The following is a 21,941-nucleotide window of genomic DNA, read 5'->3' on the forward strand; positions in this document are numbered from 1 at the left end:
GGCGACTGTGCACAAGTCAATTGATGAAAACAATACTTAGGTATACACTTCTATGTAAAGTAAAACTCCTACATTGCTAAAAGCATTTCCATTTCTCTACAGAACAAATTTCAAGGAATGGTTTTTGACTTTGTAACCAGACAAGTGTTTGACATAAGCATCATGATCCTCATCTGTCTAAACATGGTCACAATGATGGTGGAAACAGATGACCAGAGTGAATATGTGACCAGCATTCTGTCACGCATCAATCTGGTGTTCATTGTGCTGTTCACTGGAGAGTGTGTGCTGAAGCTTATCTCCCTACGACATTATTATTTCACCATTGGGTGGAATATTTTTGATTTTGTGGTTGTCATTCTCTCCATTGTAGGTAAGAATATGTAAAATCTCTTAACCTCAGCTCAATAAAAATAAAGTTGAAACAATGACCTTTACAATGGAGGTTATCCCAGCATTCAGAAATAACCACTGTGAATGTTTTGGTGCATTTCTTCCCAGTGTGTTTATTTGTCCTGTAAATTTAATTTCCAAAAATATATCATCATAATATCCTACTCTATAAATTTTAGGCGCATACTATACTATTTTTCAGTATAGTAAAAACTCCTTTAATTAAACTAAATATGTGCTATTAACTAAAACATTTTCAGATTTTGAAATTGAAAAGAAACCTTACACAATATCAAGATTGTTCTATTGAGAAGAGGGCTAGAAATTTAGCTGGGCAATCGGAAAATAATACCACATTAGAGATGCAGCTAGGAAGTCAAGAGCATGTTGAGAGTGAGTGCTTGTTGCTAGTAACAGCCAGGGGGAGGGAGAGAGACAGACAGACAGAGAGACAGAGACAGAGAGACAGAGACAGAGAGACAGAGACAGAGAGATGCAGAGAGAGACAGAGAGAGAGAGAAAGAGAGAGAGAGAGAGGAAAAGGTAGCAAGAACCAATGGTAAGGAATTTACCTTATAGAAATTTTATAGATTACTTTCAAAATCAGTTTGTGCTAATCATGCAATAGCATTTCTTTAGTCAGATGTTGTAAAGACTAGAATATGTGCTAGTCTTTGTGAACAATAGCCCATTGCACTAAAGAAATGTATAACCCTGGTGAAGTGAAGACAGCTGGGCATGGAAAATATTCATTCTTTCTTATATAAGATAATTTGGTCAATACTGTACTATCCAGTATAGGGGAAGTCTTGTATAGATTTTTATGTCATTCTCCACTCTTAATAAACTAGATTTAAATCCAACTCATATGTTATATATAGTTTTTTTATTCCTTCCCTTATCCATGGTTATAACCATGGTCAAAGTCTCCTCTTGCTCTCTCACTCCTAGATTTTATGTATGCTAAATAGTTTATCAACTATATCTGAAAGAGAAACCTATTCAGTTAAGATTCTTTATATTCGGGGCTGGAAAGGTGGCTCGGTGGTAGAGCGCTTGCCTTGCATGACTGAGGCCCTGGGTTCGATTCTTCAGCACCACATAAGCAAAAAGAAAAAAGCCGGAAGTGGCGCTGTGGCTCAAGTGGTAGAACACTAGCCTTGAGCTGAAGAGCTGAGGGACAGCGCCCAGGCCCAGAGTTCAGGCCCCACGACGGGACCCAAAAAAAAAAAAATTCTTTATATTCTCAGTCATGGGGCTTGAACTCAGGGCCTGGACTCTCTCCCTGAGCTCTTCAGTTCAAGGCTAGCACTTTGAGCCACAGTGCTACTTCCAGTTTTCTGGTGGTTAATTGGAGATTAGAGTCTCATGAACTTTCCTGCCCAGGTTGGCTTTGAACCACAATCCTCAGATCTCAGCCTCCTGAGTAGCTAGGATTACAGGCGTGAGCCACCAGCACCCAGATCAGTTATAATATTTTTATGTATTGCTGAATGTCAAAAAGATCTATTTTAATATATATTCTATACAATTCTACATGCATTCAGTCCTCTGTATCTGTGTTTTTCATCCATGTATTCTGCATGCATAAATTTAACTAAATCACAGAATAATATTTGGAAAATATCTTGTATCTGTACTGAAGATTTATATTCTTTTTCTTGCCTTTATTACCTTTACAGTAAGCATATCACAACTATTCACACAATTTGTACATTGACATAATTGTAAGTAGCTTAGATATGATTTAAAGTACATATGAGAATGCAGGTTATACCTGAATACTATGCCAAATTATATAAGGAGCACAGCGTCTGTAGATTTTCACATCCTAGTAGCAGTATCTTGTAGATAGCGCGACATGATTGCATTATGTAAGTGCCATATTTACAATTGAATCTAGGTACTCTGAATTTTGTATTAAAGAATTTTTGATGAATAACTGCTTCACTAGTTGGTATTCTCATTGTTTATCCATAGGTATGTTTCTAGCTGAGTTGATAGAAAAATACTTCGTGTCCCCCACCCTGTTCCGAGTGATCCGCCTTGCCCGGATTGGCCGAATCCTTCGTCTCATCAAAGGGGCCAAGGGGATCCGCACGCTGCTCTTCGCTCTGATGATGTCCCTTCCTGCCTTGTTCAACATCGGCCTCCTGCTCTTCCTTGTCATGTTCATCTACGCCATCTTCGGGATGTCCAACTTCGCCTACGTGAAAAGGGAAGTTGGAATCGATGACATGTTCAACTTTGAGACATTTGGCAACAGCATGATTTGCCTGTTCCAAATTACCACGTCTGCGGGCTGGGATGGGTTGCTAGCCCCGATTCTTAACAGTGGTCCCCCAGACTGTGACCCTGGTAAAATTAACCCAGGAAGCTCAGTGAAGGGAGACTGCGGGAACCCATCCGTTGGGATTTTCTTTTTTGTCAGCTACATCATCATCTCCTTCCTGGTGGTGGTGAACATGTACATCGCTGTCATCCTGGAGAACTTCAGCGTGGCCACGGAAGAAAGCGCAGAGCCCCTGAGCGAGGATGACTTTGAGATGTTCTATGAAGTTTGGGAGAAGTTCGATCCCGATGCAACTCAGTTCATGGAATTTGAAAAACTATCCCAGTTTGCAGCCGCTCTTGAACCACCTCTCAATCTGCCACAACCAAATAAACTCCAACTCATTGCTATGGATTTGCCCATGGTGAGTGGAGACCGGATCCACTGTCTGGATATCTTATTTGCATTTACAAAGCGCGTTCTGGGGGAGAGTGGAGAGATGGACGCCCTTCGAATACAGATGGAGGAGAGGTTCATGGCTTCCAATCCTTCCAAGGTCTCCTATCAGCCAATCACTACTACTTTAAAACGAAAACAAGAGGAAGTGTCTGCTGTCATTATTCAGCGCGCTTATAGGCGTCACCTCTTGAAACGAACTGTAAAACAAGCTTCCTTTACCTATAACAAGAACAAACTCAAAGGAGGAGCAAATCTTCTTGTTAAAGAAGACTTGATAATTGACAGAATAAATGAAAACTCTATGACAGAAAAAACTGATCTGACCATGTCCACTGCAGCCTGTCCACCCTCCTATGATCGGGTGACAAAGCCAATTGTAGAAAAACATGAGCAAGAAGGGAAAGATGAGAAAGCCAAAGGGAAATAAACAACACTAACTAGAAAAAAAAATTAGATGACAAATTGTTTACAGCCTGTGAAGGTGATGTATTTTTGTCAACAGGACTCCTCTTGGAGGTCAATGCCAAACTGACTGTTTTTACACAAATCTACTTTAAGGTCAGTGCCTACAATAAGACAGTGACTCCTTGTCGGCAAACTGTGTATGACTCTGTATAAAAGGGAGATGGCCTGGACAGGAGGTTACTGTTCACACTACCAGCTGATACTGCTGAAGACAAGAACCAACTGGCTACTCAGACTGTAGGAACCAGTTTAAAAGGAAGCAAACCTATCATCGAGGGTTGTTCAATATGAAACACTTTAGTGTCATAATTGTATCCACTGTTTGCATTTCAACTGCCACATTTGTCACATTTTTACAAACTCTGTTAGCGGATTCATCTTTTTTTTTTAATCCATATGTTGTTTGTTACATGTAACTATTTTTGTAAACAGGGTTTCTGTTGGGAACTAGGGTAAAGGTCCCCCTTTACTAGTATGAAACCTGCAGGCGAGGGAACTCACATGGCTCTCCCATCTACCCAAAGATGTGGTTTGCATGAAAGCATGCTACACTTGGAGAACATGCATGAACAAAAGTCCCAAGAAAGCGAGGACAGTCTTAAACAGTCTATGCTTCTGGGAGAGGGTCATGAGTGATGGTTGGAGGTGTTCCACTGGCCTTGTTATGTCAAATTAAACCCCTAGGCCAAGTAGATTGTTTTGGAGATGGTCATTGTCTTAGGTGCAAACTGCATTCAAATGTCATGTTATATTTCTGTTTATTGTCTGAAAAAAATATTTAAATAATGACTCTTATTCCCTCTGCCCCCTCCCCACCTCTAGAAGACAAAATTGACCAAAAGAACCCTTTATTTTAAAAAAAATTCTGCTTAATCCTGCACTTTGTTTAGCCATCTTCAGCTCTCAGCAAGGTTGACACTGTATATGTTAATGAAATGCTATTTATGATGTAAATAGTCATTTTACCCTGTGGTGCATGTTTGAGCAAACAAATAATGACTTAAGCACAGTATTTATTGCATCAAATATGTACCACAAGAACTGTAGAGTGCAAGCTTTATACAGGTAATGTAATGTGTTATGTACCATTGTAGATAGTCTGGATGCTGTCAATGCATGTTGATACTACCCTGCTGCTATATCTGGTTTCTCCACTGCTCACAGTCTCATATTTCAGTGGTAAAGTCAAGGAAATTGTTCCACAGATTTCATTTCTTTGAAATCATCAAGCAATAGTTCATAGCACTTTAACAAATTTTTGGTTATTTTGAAATTTGAAGTGGATAGCATATGGTATATAGCCAGACTGTACAGACATGTTTAAAATAATACACACACACTCATGCACACTTGCACGCACACACATTGCTTATCATGTTTTAAAATGTGTTTAGAATTTTATAAGCAAATATAAATACTGTAAAAAAGTCATTTTATTTTATTTTTCAGCATTATGTACATAGACACGAAGAGGAAATTATCTTCAGGTTGGATATCACAATCACTTTTCTTACTTTCTGTCCATAATACTTTTTTCATGGAAGATATTTGCTAAATAAGAAATGTAAAACAAGACTGGGTAGTTGTAGATTTCTGCTTTTGTATTATATTTGCTAATTTTAGATTGTTCTATTACTTTAAGGGGCAAAATAGGTTCATAACTCACATCCAAATTTATGCTTTGCGATTGGAAAAGGGTATAAAATTTTATTTGAATGCCTGTGCTAGCTTATGACAATAGGGCTTAATTTTCACTTTTGACTTTTTTCCCCCAACTTGTGCTTTTCTCATTTCTTTGGAGTTATGCTTCTCTAGATTGTTCTAAATATAAATGCAAGCTTCACATGTTTTTCCCCCCACAAAAATAGAGAATAGCAAACTTATATAGTAAATTATATCAGAATATTTTATGTTTCTTACAAAAGCAAGCCATAGGCTCCTCTTTTTCTTAAAATTATTGAAATAAATTGTATTCATGAACTGCATGCTGGAAAATGCTATTACCCTAAATAATGATAACCAACATTAAAAATGTGCAAAACTAATAAAGATTACATTTTTATTTTATTGTTTGCCCATTTACTTTTTGTGAGCAATATTTTATAACAAGATGAAGATATTTTCCTTTTATATATTGGGGAAGAAGGGGTCCAACACACACACACACACACACACACACACACACACACACACACATACACACACACACACACCTTATCTCTTTCATCTCTCTATGGAACTGACAAGAAACTTTGATGTAGAAATGCAACTGCTCCTCTTGGACTCTCAGAAACAAGCTATGGTTTCTAGAAGGATAGAAACCATACAATGGGGACGGCCACCTGAGTTACAAAAAAAGGCTTTAAATCTTTATTTAAAAAATTCAGTTACTAAGTGGCGCTATAGCTCAAGTGGTAGAGCGCTCGCCTTGAGCTGAAGAGCTGAGGGACAGCGCCCAGGCCCAGAGTTCAAGCCCCACGACCGACAAAAAAAAAAAAAAAAAAAAAAAAAGAACAATTGGGCTGGGAAGGTGGCTCAGTGGTAGAGCGCTTACCTTGCATGCTCGAGGCCCTGGGTTCGATTCCTCAGCACCACATAAGTAAAAAAGAAAAAAGCCAGAAGTGGCGCTCTGGCTCTAGTGGTAGAGTGCTAGCCTTGAGCTGAAGAGCTGAGCGACAGCGCCCAGGCACAGAGTTCAGGCCCCATGACCGGACCCCAAAAAAAAAAAAAAAATCAGTTACTAAACATGATTGGACTACTTTGCTCCTCCAGAACTTTTCTCCATACTTCTGCAGCCTGCCATGTGTTGGAAGGGGATGATTTTATGCCTCACAGCAATGGTCTCCCCTACTTTTGACCTTCATATCTCACTTGGGCCAGTGGAAAGCCCCCGATGGATACCAGCTAGAGAACACAAAACAGTTCCTGTTTTGCTGAGTTGTGCTGGCAGACAGTGGCTGCTTTCTTCCTTTTGCTTCTATAAGCCTTTAACTGGCCTGGAGGTGATTCCACTCCTTATAGCTTTTCCACATCCTCACTAAATCTTTGCAAATCTCCTCTTGATGGGAATCTTCTTTATGCCTTACTTGAGTATGCCACCAGCTCTCCCCTGCATAGCAGATACCAAATGACAAAATAGAGCATGAAACTCATTAAGAAGCCAAAATTGCCCGTGGGCAAACTAGTAATCTTAATCCAATTGGCTTTTGTAGATAAACAGTAGATTTGTAAACTCACAGAGCTATGGAAAGCTGACTAGAGTCCAGATGATGAAATTCATAACTGAAATAAAGTTTCCTACATTTTGAAGGAACGAGAAACCTTCACTTCTTTTCAGCTTTGTAGTTTCTCAGTGAGGAAGCCAGAAGGGGGAACAGAGACTTAGCAAGAAAAAAAAACAGCAAGATGTAAGCTTTTCCCATCTGCTTACAACTTACCTATGTGTTGATGACCTCACCCTAAAACATGATGATTCCTTCTGAATTATTACTGGCTGAAAAATAAAGTTTTCATTTTAAACAACCACACTGGTACTTAACAGAGAACCTTTCTAAATATTAAGAAAAATTAGTAAAATATAATCATACAAATATCCACATTTTTGCATGATTTTTTTCATATTCTTTACTACAACAAATAATGCTCAAATAATGATGAGGTAATGTCAACTGGATGCAGAAAAGTCAACTTGAAAAGGAATCCCAGCAACAATATCTGGAGCAATTTCAGCATCCAAATAAATAATGATAATAGTAGATTGCAATTAATTAAACAAAATAAAAATCTACAAGAATATGCATACACCTTTCATTAATAAATAGGAAAAAAACCTTTCTTACTGTAAATGTTAACTGACAAATGTAAAAGTAATAACAGAGTTAGAAAAATCACCATTTGGCAGCCATTATAATAAAATCGATTTTTTTTCATGAATCATTAAAACCTGCCAAAACTCTGGGGGATAAGCTAGAAGAGGAAAAGGAAACTTAACAGTGGCCTCAAAATATCAAAGTATCTCAACTTTTAATTTTAAAATTTGAGAAAAAAGTAAATTTACAGTGAAGAAACTTAGCATACAAACTTGAACGATATTAGCTATCGGCCCAAATGTAGACTCTATGTGCCTCTGCTAAAATGTATTGCAAAGACCATATCACTTCTTATTATCCTCTTAGAATGTCATAACCAGTACTACTGGTTAATACTACTGAAAATGAATGGTAGCCTATAAAGTAACTAGACTGAGCTTCTTAAAGGCCAGGGTTGTGGTAAACAAAGAAAGACCAATGTAGCTATTTGAGTTTGAAGAGCTATGACCACTAAACACAATGTATGTATCTGGGTGGGACACTAGACAGGGAAAGTAGTAGTAGGAAAGAATATCACTAAAAAAGCTAACTCCGTTTGAATATGGACAAGTGATTAGTCATGAGTATTTTAATAATGTGAATGTTCTTAAGTTTTTAAAGGCTACTGTCCTCCTTATTCTTGAGAAATTTATGCTCAAGTATTCAGAGGTCAAAGCAATAATGTCAGCAACTAAGTCTCCAACAGGTTCAAAGCAAAATGCATTACAGAGCTCATGTATGAATATAAAGATATTTGTAGAAACAGAGACACACATAGAAATATAGATACACTTATTTGAGGGAGACGAGAATTATTTGTTGCCATTGTACTGTGGAAATACCTATATATGTGAGTTTATATTACCATCTCTTCTTATGTACTAGATTTCTACTTTCAAATTTAGATCTACTATCTCTAATTATTTCATCACATAGTAGATGCTAGCTATTCTAATATCCTGGAAGTCCTATTTATGGAGTCATGTGATTTATTATATTGATTTCACAATAATTCCTATCTGCTAAAATAAGGACATTTTAGGAGATATTTGTAAGATAATGCTTAAGGACACAGGATTTGAAGGTAAGTTGATGTAGCTTAGAGATCTGTATCTACATTCTGATGACTCCAGATTATAATAGTAGATGGATTCTTGGCTGTCTAAGCAGAGATCCAGGTGTTATGGGTAAAAACTAATCATTTGAAACACAGATCACTAGGTATGACAATGTTTTCATATGCTTGCAAATCTTTTCATATGATTTTGAGAATAAGTGGATTATTTATCTGAGAATATTATTGAGAACATTATTCAATTCAACATATTGAATAATATATTAATATATTGAGAATATTATTTGAGAATAAATGAGTTATTTATTCTTTTATTTGACCTAATGAAAAATTGTTGGTTCACATTTATATTTCATTGATGTATAAAATCTAAATGCCTAGGAAGTATTGGCTTTTACATACAAACAACTAAGTTTGTATGGTTGTATATATGTATGTATATATGTAATAATATGTATATATATACATATGTATATATATACATATATTCCACAAGGCTCAGACATTAGAACTATATATACCTTGTCCTTAAAGACAGGAAGTGTGATCTGCAGTTGTACATTCTATCATGTGTTCACTGAAATCTTATGTTCTTATTTAGGTAAATAACTGTATTTTTGAACCACTGTGAATTTAGTAAAATGTTCATAATTTTAAAATTGCTTAAGTCAGATCCAGCTGTTGGCCTATTCTCCCTGCTACATAGGAGTATGCTATTCATCTATTTTCACTATTATTTTAATGGCGTTCAGTATGATATTTTTGCACATGAATGTGTTTTGATCACATTTATCTCCACATTACCTTCTCCTATGTCCTTTTCTCTTCACAATTAATCTCTCTTCAACTTTCATGTCTTATTTAAAATCTAGACTTTGTATAAGAAAACATGATACTTGTTTCCTCCACCTGGCTTATTTCACATAACCTGATGATCAACAACTCCATCCATTTTCTAGCATATGACACATTTTCATTCTTCTTACTGGCTGAAGAACATTTTGTTGTATGTATATGGCAATTCTCTCATGCATTAATTGGTTATTGTGCACCTTGGTTGAGTTAATATCTTTTTAATTGTGAAGAGCACTGCAATAAACATGGGCAAAAATTTCTTGTGTATATGAACTTAGATTTTTTTCATGTATATAACCAGGAGTAGTATAAGTAGATTAGGTAGCTCTATTTTTAGCTTCTATTTCCAGTTCATAATTTTGAGAATCCTGCATGATGATTGCTATAGTGGATGAACGAATTTACAATTCTATGAGCACATATAAGGGGCTCCTTTACTCCAAATATTTTCCAACATTTGTTATTGCTTGCTTTTTAATATTTTATTTTATTTTATTGTAAAGGTGATTTACAGAGGGGTTACAGTTACATAAGTAAGGTAATGAGTATATTTCTTTTTGAACATTGTTACCCTGCCCCTCATTTTCTCCCACTTCCTCTCCCAAGTTATAAAGTTCATTTCCAAAATAGTGTCTATGAGTATCACTCTTGCATTGGTTCACCCTTTGTCCTTTGTCTCACCATTTTGTTTTTCCCCTTTCCTTCCCCAAATCAGATAAACATATATATAAGACACAGGGTACCAAAATCAAAAACAGTGACAGCAGGGGATAAACCAAAAGTTAAAAAATAAAGAAAAAATAAGAAATAACTTCACACAGTACGTTAAAAAAAAAAAAAAAAGACCTCTTGCTTCCAAATCGTGGAATTCATTTCAATTAGCATCATTTCATAGGTCACGTGTATTTGGTGACCTATTATGATCCTCTGCTAGGACTGTCCTAGACTTATACTAATTATTACAAATGAGGGAAACTGTGGAGTCTATGTTTCTTTAGATCTGGCTTCACTTCACTTAATATGACTTTTTCCAAGTCTTGCTTTTTTTTTTTTTTGGTTGATCTTGAGGCTTGGTCTATACAGGTCTATACACTTCATTAAAGTTTGATTCTATTTTTTATGTTGAGCCATAAAATAACACATGTTTATTACTTAAGAAGAAAACTGACAGCAATGGAAAATACACTTCTACTTTACACTGCTTTTCACTTAGAACACTTTGTCAAGTAACTGTTAAGACATGTTTTATGTGCGTGTTCTTCAGCTCAAGGTGAGGGCTCTGCCACTTGAGCCACAGCACCACTTCCTGTTTTCTAGTGGTTTATTGGAGATAAGAGTCTCACAGACTTTCCTGCCTGGGCTGGCTTTGAACAGTGATCCTCAGATCTCAGCCTCCTGAGTAGTTAGGATTGCAGGCGTGAGCCACCGGCGCCCGGCAAGTCTTGCTTTGTTGATGACGGCTATTCTGACGAGGATGAGATGGAATTTCAGTGTCCTTTTGATTTGCATTTCCAGATGGCTAAAGATGTTTGACATTTTTCATATATTTATTGCATTCCTCTTTTGAGAGATATCTGTTTATTTGCCCCTGTATTGATTGGGTTACTTTGTCCTTTTGGCGTTTAATTTTTGAGTTCTCTATATATTCTGATTATTAATCACTTGTTGAATGAAAAGAATTGGCAGAGAATTTCTACCATTCTAAAGACTGCCTTAATTGTGGTAATTATTTCCTTTGCAAACTATTTTTTCATTTGGTGCAAACTTATTGGCTCATTTTTGCTTTTATTTTCTGAGTTACTGGAGTCTTCATTGAGAAAGTCATTGCCTATGCCTGCCCAGTGGAGTTTTCCTACATTTTTCTTTAGTATTTTCAAAGTTTCTTGTCTTACATTTAGTTATTCAACACATTCTGAATTGACTTTTGTACAGGGTAAGAGACATCATCTACTTTCAGTCTTGTATGTGTGGACATCCATTTTCTCTTGCACCATTTGTTGGAGAGATTTTTTCTACATGCTTTTGTCACCCTTGTTAGGAATCAGGAGACTGCAGCTATATGGACTTCTTTCTAGGATCGCCAGTCTATTCCATTGCCTAACTACATCTGTCTTTGGTTTTTTGTTTTGTTTTGTTGTTTGGGGGGTGGGGGGAGGTTGGGTGTTTTTTTTGTGATGGTTCTCTAAGTATAATTTGAAAACAGAAAATTTTGTACTTTTAACATTTCTCTTTTTATTCACTATTGCTTTACCTGTTCAGTGCCTTGATGTTCCCATATCAATTTTAAACTGTTATATTTCTGTGAAAAATGCCACTTGAATTTGGTGGGGGTTGCATTGAATCTGCAGATTGCTTCCAATATGTTTACAATATTGATTCTACCAATCCACAACCGTGAGAAGTCTTTCCATTTTCTATTGTCTTCTTAAGGTTTTTTCCCTTGGCATTTTGTAGTTTTTGTTGTAGTCTCTATGGTTAAATTTACTCCTACTCTTTTCTTAATTTTATTCTTTTTGAGACAATTTTGAATGTAATTGTCTTTCTGATTTCTTTCATAGTACGTTAGATATTGGTACCTGGAAAAGCTTCTAGTGTTTTATGTGATTTTGTATCCATATTTTCTGATACATTATTTTCCTTTTCTTGAATGTCTCCAACAAGACTGATCCTCTTTAATCTCTCTAATTTTTGTTGTCGTTGTTTTGTTGGTCATGAGGCTTGAACTCTGGGCCTGGGTGCTGTCCCTCAGCTCTTCAGCTCAAGGCTAGCGCTCTACCACTTGAATCACAGCGCCACTTCCGGTACTCTGGTGGTTAGTTGGAGATAAGAGTCTTATGGACTTTATTGCCTGGACTGGCTTTGAACCATGATCCTCAGATCTCAGCCTCCTGAGTAGCTAGGATTACAGGTGTGAACCACCAGTGCCTGGCTGTCTTTCTACTTTCAAAATGGGAAGGGGAAACAAAGAGGAGGCAACAATGCTTGATAAGAAATGTACTCGTTATCTTGCCCATGTAATTATAACTCCTCTGTACAGTATTCTCACAATAAAAAATATTTTCTAATTTCAAAAAATAAAGATACTCAACTTGGTGAGTGTTTGCCTAACTTTCTATTCTATATTATTTAAGATTAACTTGTATGTTTTATATATACATATATATACGTATAATATTTAAATGAGCAAATATTACATGCATAAGAGCATATATATTACTTATCTATAAAGAAGCAGACATACATGCTCATAGATATAGTATGTATATCCACAAATATTTTCAAAATATGAGCCTATAAAGTGAATTTTAACTCTGCACAACTTAAGAGTTATATAATACCTTGCTCTTCGCTATGGTGGAACTATTGAACTTGCCATTTAAAATTTATTCTTCTAAAAGGAATTAGGGCTTCTAAATCTTGTTTTCTCATCAAGATTACTTGGCCTCATTCTTACCTGCATTATTAATGTTCATCTTTCATCAAGGATGGTGAAGGAATTTCTTGTTCAGCAATATTTCTTACAGTCTTGGAAAACAAAAAATTCTTAAAGCAAAAAATTCTGCATTTGATCAACCTCCATCATAAGTGATGATTTTCACCCTAGAGAGCACATCCATTAAGTTATTTGGTTGATTGCCCAAGTCATGTGAGATACTAGAGGAAATTTTAATAAGTGTAACATTGTGGATGTGTAAGTATGTAAGGAAGTGGATAATGAGAATTATAAGGAGAATGATTAAAACACCCGACCACATATCCCAAAGAAAAGAGAAGTCTGAAGAGTGGTGTCATTCTCAAATCAATATGCATGTATGGTTTGCATTGAATATACACAATTTGGCATAAATATAGCCAGGTATATATTGCAACATGATATCACTTCATTTCCTACATCAAAACTTAGATATTTACATGGCCTTCTCCTTGGACCAGAACTTAACTATTCAAAGCAATACCAGCATAACTCCAATATGGTGGGCTTTAAGTCTCTGGACCTTTCTCAACTTTATGCTACAATATAGCTCTAATTCTTATTTGAGACAAAATTAGTCAATTGGACAACTAATGAGTTTTTGCTAACAATAGTAAAGGAGAAATTTGCAGCCAGTTCTCTCTGGAGTTCTGGGATCAGGCAAGTCTTGGAACATTTATCTCCATGTAGGGACCCTGTAAGTTTCAAGGATGTAAGAAACTCATCATCACTTGATTGTGGTACTTAATCAATGCAGTACTTAAAAGCCAGGATGTGCTGAGTAGCACCTGTGAGTCAGAGTTTGATTCATTATAATATTGCTAAGTGCTCATAGACTTCTCAGCAATATGCTTGAGCAAATGTAACAAAATTGCTTATTCTTCAGCAGACACGATTTGAATTTACTGAAAGAAGTGTGTGCTAACACCAGGAGTATTATGAGCTTATATGCAGACCTATGCAAAATTCTTGCCCTATGAGAAATAACAAAACCTTAGGGTAGAGGGTTGGGTATTTGGCACATCTGCAGGACATCTGAGCTGGTCTGAGTGGTCATTTATGATTTAACCACCAAACCAAAGAGATCACAGGAAAATATCAACATCTACTTCAATTATTACTCTGTCTAAAATATATAGAACCCATTTTCTTCACATCAGAATAACAAGATAAACTTAAAAACTAAACAGTCTTAATTGGGAATTGGGTGAGCATTTATAGGTCTGTGATACAGGTCTATACACTTCATTAAAGTTTACACATGTCTATTACTTAAGAAGAAAACTGACAGCAATGGAAAATACACTTCTACTTTATACCGCTTTTCACTTAGAACACTTTATCAAGTAACTGTTAAGACATGTTTTATGTGTGTGCAAATATATACTTTGTTTTTATAAATAATGTGTTATATTCTGTCTTGAATCTTGACTGTACTTATTTTCCACATGGCACAGGGTATCTAACGCCATCCTTTTTAAGTGGGCAGAATGTTCTGTTGTATAGGCTTAATCAACCAATCACTAATTGAAGGACATTTTGATTTTTGCAGTTTTGCTCTATAGGTTGAAAGGGCATTTCAAGTTGTGCTTAAAACATCTTGAACATATCTTGAGTTAAGGAAAACAGTATCATGAAGGCAATACACCTTCTTTTCCCAGTGTGCTTACCACAAAGCAAATGCATGACAATGTCCTTGTTCAGATGGAGAGACGCTGTGCGGCTATCACAACACTATCTGAAAAATGGTTGGCTTCAGAATGAAAATGAAGACAGATTTAAGCTGAAGATTTATAGTGTCTAAATCAAACACAGTATTAGAGACAATGTGACATAAGAAGCATCATGGTCCCTAAAATAGGCTCAAACTATGAATTATCCTAGCAAATAGAGTCACCTTGGAATTGTCTGAATTAATATTTGGAAATGGATTACACGTGTCATAGCCTGCTATATTTAGGTATTCATCTTAGAACTTTGCTTCACCAATAACATGAGGTTCTAGCTCTGTCTGGAACTTGGCTAATTTACATCTCTGAAAGCATTGAGGTTTTTCAGTCTTAGATTATTGTCACACCTTATCTATGTACAACTTTGCTCCAACTACACAGAAAGTACAGCATCCTATATTCTTGCTCACACACAGCCTTCTTAGGCTAGACAAAGCCAATATCAGTGCAGCATCTAGATTGGTATTTGTGCCCATTGTACCACCCTGGTAATGAGATTTGGTCAAAAATAGTCTTGAAAATACCATGTATAGATATTGTACTTCAGCAGTGGCTGGCAAAGCAGCATTAGCATCACCTGGAAACCTATTTGTCTACCCCATCCTCTTCACTGACTAGAAGCTGTGCTGGTAGAAGCCCAGCCATCTCTGTCTTACTAAGCTCTCTAGATGATTCAGAGGTATGCTCCAGTTTGAGAATCACTGTTCTAAAACCTTTTGTCTTAGACATGGGGCAACAATGTCCTCCAGTGGCCAAAAGCATGAAAACTGGTTTCTTAAGTAAATATGGTTGATATTGATTCTCAAAGTCAATTAGTACTGTTTGTAAATGGGTTTGAGACTTAGTCTTAAAATCCATATTTCCAACAAGTTTTTTTCTTTGTCTTCTTGTTAATGTAATCAAATCCAAAATTAAACATAGTCCTACTTTGTTTTTTTTTTTAGAAACTGGATCTCTCAATATGTTGTCTAGGCTGATCTTGTAGTAATGGGTTTAAATGCTCCTCCAGCCTCAGTTTCTCAACCTGTTAGGATTACATGAATGTACCACAACACTTAGTTCAGGATGTTAATTATCACTCATAAAAAAAAATAACACAATTTCCCCCCAACACTCATCTAAAACCCCCAAAAGTTATATGGTATTCAGAAAATGGAGAATAATTGTGTATATATTGATGAGGTATAGTGTATATTTCTACACATTCATGCCATGTGTAATGATCAAGCGAGAGTGATTAACATGTCCATCTCCTTACTCCTGACTTGGTGCTTAGAGCCTTTGGGCACCTCTTTTCCAATTACCCATGACATATAAAATAGGTTATCAGAGCCACTGCACCAGGCTAAAGAAACTCTAGAATTTATGCTACATTTACTAACTGTGTTTTTGGTCCCATTATCTTTTCACCCCTCTTCCTAACCCCTGGTAATCACTATTCTTCCTACATACTGACCTTTAGTTATTTGTAAAACTATGTGACCATTGTTTTGAGCTTCTTAGTTTCTCTCTTGGTCTGCCAGTCTCCAAAATTGTGAGCTAAATACATCTCTTTTCTTTACACACTGCCTAATTCTAGGAATTGTGTTACAGAAATGTACACTACTGAAACTGATTTTTCATTTTATCTAATTTAATGTAAACTTAAACAATCTGAGCAGCTCACACAGCCAGCGGCTACCTTTTTGGGGAAGCACAATTCTGAAGGCTTTTGCTTCCTCCCCACTGCAGGCTCTAAGGCTCTAGCTCTCCCAGTGAGACCAAGGAAAGGAAAGGAAGGAGGAAAACACAGCATAGCATTCCAAAAAGATTCCTTATTAACAGAGGATGTTCATTATATTCTGTGATTTTTAATCATGTGACTAAAAATTGGGAAAATAAAAATTTAAGGAAAAGCCATACTGAGGCAAGGGACAGGGGAGTGGATTTGTGAGCAAGGAACTTCAGGATTTATGAACAGCTGGTTTTGCAGTGGAATGATTGATGGCGAATGGACACAAGAGAAAACAAGAGTTAAACAGAGAGAGAAAAAAAGCCAAGTTATTTGGGGAAGTGGAACAAAAAATCTCAGATGTTGGAACAAACAACATCTGCCTCCAGACATAATACCAGATGTGAAAGATTCTCTTCCTGAGGAAGATGGAATCTGGGACCATAACCAGACAGAGAACGCTGCATGTAACCATGGCAATAGATAGTTATGAGTTTCTGGCCTGTTTCCCTCCCTCCTTCCCTTCCTCCCTTCCTCCCTTCCTTCCTTCCTTCCTTCCTTCCTTCCTTCCTTCCTTTTCCTTCCTTCCTTCCTTCCTTCCTTCTTTCCTTCCTTCCTTCCTTCCTTCCTTTTCCTTCCTTCCTTCCTTCCTTCCTTCCTTTTCCTTCCTTCCTTCCTTCCTTCCTTCCTTCCTTCTTTCCTTCCTTCCTTCCTTCCTTTTCCTTCCTTCCTTCCTTCCTCCCTTCCACTTTTATTAGCTGTAGAATGGGTTTCATTTTAACATGTGTGTCTATGGATCCAGTATATCTTGATCAGAGTCAACCTCTCCATTGTTCTCCCTCCTCCCTCTTTCCCTTCTCACACCCATCTCATTTTGTTCGCTTATTCTATTGTTATTCATGTACAGAGTGTATTTTATTTTAGTCACCTTCCTTCTTCCAATCTTCCCTTCCACCCCCTCCCACTAGCACCCACACCTTCATGGAGACACATTTCATATTCCCAGTCATTTCTGACAAACTTCATGTTCATTGTTCGCAGGGGTTTCACCTTGGTATCTTACAACTCCATGTACCATGCTTTAGTCTGATTGAGCCTATAGGGATGCAAGTCAAAAACAACATTGAGATTTCATCTCACTAAAGTCCTAATGGCCATCATCAAGAACAATAAATGCTGGTGAGGTTGTGGGGGGAAAGAAACCCTAGTATTTTGTTGGTGGAAATGTAAAATGGTAGAATCACTTTGAAAATCAACTTGAAGGTTCCTCAAAAAACAGAAGAAAAAAAATGAAGACAGAGCTTCCTTACAATCCACCAATGGCTTTGTTTCCTATAAAAGATTCAAACTGGAAGAATGTGAGAGACTTAGGGCAAACCAATTGGAAGAAGCTATAAAGATGCACAAAGCAAAGCAGAATGTGCCATTCCACAATATATCACTTTATCAGATTGATAATCTTCAACTGAAGTACGGGTTCATGTGCGCATGTGCACATGCACACACACAATTAGCAGATTAAAAATGACATTTTACTTTCTCCTTGAAGAAATATTTTTCCAAAAACAGTCACTGACAAAAAAAAATTCTGTATAAAACAATGTTCTCTTCATTTAGACTCCTAACAGTTTTATTAGTTTTTCTATAGTTCATTTCACTTTTGTATTTAGCATAACAGTCTAACTTTCCTAAATGTTGTTTTTATCTTGAATTCATGATGGAATGATGCAGATACAGATATATTTATGTAAGGACTGGAGAGAAGAAAAACAATCATAGAGAGGATTGAAAAGACACATTTGTGCTATACAGTTAACTAAGTGCTTATGCAATTAGCAGGCTCTCTGTTTAGAGAAGTTATAAATATAAACATTAGGTAACACCTATCCAATACTTACCATACCTGTATTACTTCTCTGTGTCTTGCATAGCAGATAGGGACGGCGATGCACACTTGTAGACCCAGGTACTCAGGAAGCTGCAGCCATGAGCCTTGGACTAGCCTGAGCAAGATGGATACTTGAACATAAAAAATTCATTTAAGCTGGGCACCGGTGGCTCACACTTATAATTCTAGCTATTCAGGAGCCTGAGATATGAGGATCTCAGATCAAAGCCAGGCTGGGCAAGAAAGTCCATGAGACTTTTATCCCCAACCAACCACCAGAAAACCAGAAGCGGCCCTGTGGCTCAAAGTGGTAGAGCCTTCAGTGAAAAAGTTCAGGAACAGTGCCCAGAGTTCAAGCCCAATGATAATAATAATAATAATAATAATAATAATAATAATAATAATAATGAGCCATTCAATCTTCTTAGCGATTATATGAGGTGGTAGTTGTACTTTAGAGCTGAAGCATGGAGAGGTTAAGTAACATTTCCAATGAATAGCTAGTGTATGGTTGGTGTTGAGGTATACATGCAGACAACCTGTCAAGCTCTTGATAACTGCAATACATTGTCTGACTTTAATATGCTCATGACTCAACAGAAAATATTAAGTAAACAAACAAACAAAATATACTATCAGACAAGGAATATTCAAGTACAGTAAGTTTGAGGGTTTGTTTTTTTCTTCAGTGTTGAGATTGGGCCCACCCCTCATGCATTCTAGGTAGGTGCTGTCCCATTGAGCCCTACCCTGGCCCTGCCACCGTCTTACAGAGCACGATGTGTTAGTGGAAATTATGGGTGACAGAATATCTTTTATATGTCGGCATCTTTTCATGTCTATTAGGCATTTTGTTTCTTTTTAGAGAGAAGGAAAAATGAAGCTCAAGAAATCATTTTGCCAAGTCACTAAGCATTTAAGGAGCTAAACCCTGGGCGTGGGAGATCAGATTCTGACCCCTTAAACCATGCCATCTCTCATATTCATTCAGCTATGGTGGTCCTTACAGTGAACTTGCTAGGGACTGGATTTTGGATCTCTCTGAAGACAGAGTAGATTTTGTCAGGTAAAGAAAATCTTGGAGTCTCAGATCTGTCTCTTTGCCTGGATTTTCCCTCTCTGGCCTAACTCTCCTAAGAAACAGAGGTCCCGTGGTTTCCCTTATTTGCAATATCTAGTATATATATATATATATATATATATATATATATATATATATGAGTCAAGCAGAAAAGGTCAGATAATGTGATGTTAGGAAAATGAACCCTTAGATATGTATTTAAATGTTTCTTTCTTTCATGCATTTGTTTCTAACGCTTTTATAAGATTATTTCTTTGTTGCTTTGTATGTCCCTCCCCCACAGTATAACCCCTGCTTTCACTATATTTGATGTTGGTATAATTTGTGGAGGAGATGGGGAAAACCAAGTCGTTTAAGGATACAGGTGGACCTGTTGCAACAATGAGAAGTACAAGTTGTCATGTTGAAAACGAACTCTACAACTTTGGGGGGGGGGAGAATTGGGTGGGGGGGCGGGAAGGGATGTGAAGGGTAAACAAAGGAAGAGGCTGCAATGCTTGATAAGAAATGTACTCATTATCTTGCCCATGTAATTGTAACCCTTCTGTACAGTATGTTCACAAAAAATTTTAAAAAAAGAAAAAAAGAAAAGAAAATCTTGAAGTGTGTTGCTGGTGGCTCATGCCTGTAATCCTCATTACTCAGGAAGCTAGAGCTGAAGATCATGGTTCAAAGGCAGCCCAGGAAGAAAAGTCCTTGCGTCCAGTTAACCAGTGGTAGAGCACCAGTTGTTAGTGAAAAAAAGCGAAACAAGAGCCTGAAGTCCTGTGTTCAAGCCCAGTTATCAGTCTGAGCCGGGCATGCGAGTGCGCGCGCGCACACACACACACACACACACACACACACACACACACACACACAAGCTTGAAATGAAGAGAAAAACATTCTTCCAAGAAGGATTTGTCTGGAGTAAAAGCTCTTGAAATCAATAAAAATAAGCCAATAACAATGTTTGCACTAAAAACATGACAGTGTTTGAAAGGCGGGTATTTTTTGAGAAACTTATCACATAGGACAAGCATCAAAAATCACAAAGTAAATTTTACTCCAACAAATATTCATGAAATGCCAGAGAGGTACTTAAGTGATTTAACGTTAAAATTCAATTCAGAGAAAGAAGTTCTACACGGGGCTAAATTAATATGATCTCGCATGCAGTCTCCTAATGGTCTGACATAGACCAAATTTTCACAAAGGCAGATTGATCTTCTGTTGCTTTAAAGGAGACCTTTACATAGTTTCATTCCAGACGGACCTCTGCCTTGGAATCAGAAGTTTACAGTTCAAGATTACACACTTGGTTGAACATTTGGTTTGTGGTGTTCCTTGCTGCACACACACACACACACACACACACACACACACACACACACAAAGATTAACTCAGTTTAGAAAACAACACTGTAAAACAGATGCTGGGGTTAGCCATGTCAAATCTTATGAACTGTTTTTAAAGTTTCTTCAAGCATAAGTAGAAAATCGTTTAGCCTATTGTATTTCAATTTCGTGCTTTGAACTGAAGAGCTGTGCTACTTTTACCTAGCTAGCAGGCTAACGGGGACACACGTTAAAACCTGCATAGGGATTGATCATTCTGTTCAAAATTAGCAGCACCAACACACACACATACACACATACGTGTTTGCCTCATTTGTTCCTCTATTACCAGGACTGGCAAACGTGAGCAAATGTTAGTATGTATTCTGGTAACAGCCCGCCCTGCCTGTAAAGATTCAGAAGCCAATCCGGCTTCTGCGCCACCTGGCGGCCACAGCGCCGTACTACAAGTCGAAGTTAGACGCTCTTCCCAAAGCGGGTCCAACAACCGCTTTAGCCGCAATGCGGAAATCTGCTCCCGCGGAAAGGTCGGGAAAATGGAGTCTTTGTTGCCAGTGACTGAAAACAGACACCCTGCTTCCACCCTCTTTTTTCTCTATTTCTTAATCCTATATAGCCAGGTCCGCCCAGCCACGCTCCTGCTTGGCGCGGAAGCCCTTTGGATCGCCTTTTGCAATCCACAGTCCAGCTGATCCCATCCAACCAGCCCGGGAGCTCGGAGCGTCGCTCTCGCAGCCCTCCCTTGGGGGTCCCCGCTGGGCCATCTCCTCCGCCCCTCCCACCGCCCCCTCCCGCCGCCAGGGCCCGCCCCTCTCCCTGGGAGCCAATAGCGGCGTGGCTCTGCCCCTCCCAGCCCCGCCCACCGCATGGGCCGCGCGAGCGGGCTGGTGGCTCCGCTAACAGTGGGAACCCCGCCCGCGGGGTGGGGGTAAGGGGGCGGGGCGACTCGGTGGGCGCACGCCGTGGATTGGGGCGGCTCGGTCGTGGGCCGCCATGGACTCACAGGGGCTGAAGGTGAGTGAAATAGTGGGCGGGCGAAGGGGGTCGCTGGGAGCCAGGGGTGTGGGCAGACCTTGGGTAGACTTCGCCCGGCCGCGGTGCCCGGGCGCCTCTGGCCTCAGGGCCTGTAGCCTCCACCCTCACCTGGGCGGCCTCCGCCCTCGCCTGGGCGGCCTCCGCCACCCGCTCGGCCTGGGTGCGCCCGCCCGCCCCGAGTCTGCGCCCGCCCGCCCCGAGTCTGCGCCCGCCCGCCCCGAGTCCGCGCCCGCCCCCGGCAGGCTGCTCCCCACCCTGTGGTCCGTGTACTCTGCATCTCGAGTTCGAGGAACTCTGGGGATGTTGGGCCTCCAGGTGC

The 21,941-nt window shown here is 38.4% G+C and overlaps 2 protein-coding genes across 3 annotated transcripts in view; both read left to right on the forward strand.

The window, feature by feature from the left end:
• Positions 1 to 5,650, forward strand: part of Scn1a (sodium voltage-gated channel alpha subunit 1) — a 129,846-nt gene extending 124,196 nt beyond the window's left edge. For both annotated transcript variants that reach the window (XM_070021632.1, XM_070021642.1), the window contains exons 27-28: positions 103 to 373; positions 2,374 to 5,650. In XM_070021632.1, the coding sequence (XP_069877733.1) occupies positions 103 to 373; positions 2,374 to 3,551 (1,449 nt within the window). In that variant the 3' untranslated portion in view covers positions 3,552 to 5,650. The remainder of the gene's footprint in view (positions 1 to 102; positions 374 to 2,373) is intronic.
• Positions 5,651 to 21,519: 15,869 nt separating this feature from the next.
• The window catches only part of Ttc21b (tetratricopeptide repeat domain 21B), a 55,134-nt gene continuing 54,712 nt past the window's right edge, over positions 21,520 to 21,941 (forward strand). The window contains exon 1 of the mRNA XM_070021681.1: positions 21,520 to 21,601. Within this exon, the coding sequence (XP_069877782.1) occupies positions 21,581 to 21,601 (21 nt within the window). The 5' untranslated portion in view covers positions 21,520 to 21,580. The remainder of the gene's footprint in view (positions 21,602 to 21,941) is intronic.

The sequence above is a fragment of the Dipodomys merriami genome, unplaced genomic scaffold (genome assembly GCF_024711535.1).
Source record: "Dipodomys merriami isolate MVZ:Mamm:240054 unplaced genomic scaffold, mDipMer1.0.p SCAF_1, whole genome shotgun sequence".
In the NCBI taxonomy this organism is placed as follows: Eukaryota; Metazoa; Chordata; class Mammalia; order Rodentia; family Heteromyidae; genus Dipodomys; species Dipodomys merriami.